Genomic DNA, 1,252 nt, shown 5'->3' on the forward strand with positions numbered 1-1,252 from the left:
AAAAATGCAGCTCCTTGCCCGGCAGGCGTGGCTCAGTGGGCAAACGTGGACCTATGAACCAGGAGGTGAGGGTTCGATTCCCGGTCAGGGCACATGCCTGGGTTGTGGGTTCAGTCCCCAGTAGGAGGTATGCAGAAGGCAACCTATCAATGATTCTCCCTCACATTGATGTTTCTATCTCTCTCTCTGTCTCCCTTCTTCTCTGAAATCAATAAAAAATATTTTTAAAAATAGCAATGGAAAAAATATCTTCAGGTGAGGATTTTAAAAAAATTATGTCTGGAAAGTACTGAGCACATATAAGCTCTCAAAGGTAGCTGTTACTGTCATGGTGGTTGTTTAAAGTACAGTGCCTATGCAAATTGTTCAAATTGTACTTTCTCTTTAGCCAGGAAGGCAAAAAGTCACACAGAAGCAGAAGAACCTATCAGACCAGAGCACATCGCAGACTGCTGACAAAGGAGACCGTGACCAGCCCAAGGCCTGGACTGAAACAAACTGCTCCTGGGAACACGCAGATGCTCCGGAGACACACTGTCAAGGACACAGCTGCACCGAAGGCCCAGAGACTGCTGACAACCCAACCACTCCCCACGAGGCTAGCATTTCCCAGTCTTGATAGTAATAAGGAATTAAATTTGCTATCAAGAAGTGAGTCCTTAACAAGAAGATGCTGAGCATGAATACAGACAACATAGAACTAAATGTACTTTCTGTTTGGCTTGAGAGAAAGCAGAAAGTTCCTGAAAGCTTTCCTATGGCCCAAAGAATACAACAAAGAAAAAAATCTCCATCTCTTTCCTCTTCAGAGCTAATGAATACCCTTGAAAAGGAATATACAAAAATTCTAGGGGTGTCAGTTCCTTAAGACTGGGGTGTTTCTTCTTTTAAAAAAATTTTTTTATTGCTTTAGAGAGAGATGAAGGAAGAAAAACTTCAGTTTGTTGCTTCTTGTATGTGCCCTGACCAGAGATCGAACTCACAACCTTGGCATGTTGGGACAATGCTCTAACCAACTGAACTACCCAACTAGAGCTGTTTATTCTTACGTATTAGGGTGCCTTGGTTATAGTGAGACATTTCACCACCAGATTCTGACCTCCTACTGAAAGGTGCTAAACCTGTCACCTATATAAATTAACAAACCACGAGCTAAAAGAATTCCTCCATCTGCAATGAGCTGAAGAGAAGCAATTTAGGTTTTATGGTACTACTAGAGGCCCACTGCACAAAATTCATGCATGGGTAGGGG

At 42.7% G+C, this 1,252-nt stretch overlaps 1 protein-coding gene across 1 annotated transcript in view; it reads left to right on the top strand.

Annotated features, from left to right (window-relative positions):
- The window catches only part of ANKRD27 (ankyrin repeat domain 27), a 69,424-nt gene extending 68,473 nt beyond the window's left edge, over positions 1–951 (top strand). The window contains 3 exon segments of the mRNA XM_006762174.2: positions 389–477; positions 479–549; positions 552–951. Of these exon segments, the coding sequence (XP_006762237.1) occupies positions 389–477; positions 479–549; positions 552–619 (228 nt within the window). The 3' untranslated portion in view covers positions 620–951.
- The last annotated feature ends 301 nt before the right edge of the window (positions 952–1,252 follow it).

The sequence above is a fragment of the Myotis davidii genome, unplaced genomic scaffold, assembly GCF_000327345.1.
Source record: "Myotis davidii unplaced genomic scaffold, ASM32734v1 scaffold77, whole genome shotgun sequence".
NCBI lineage: Eukaryota > Metazoa > Chordata > Mammalia > Chiroptera > Vespertilionidae > Myotis > Myotis davidii.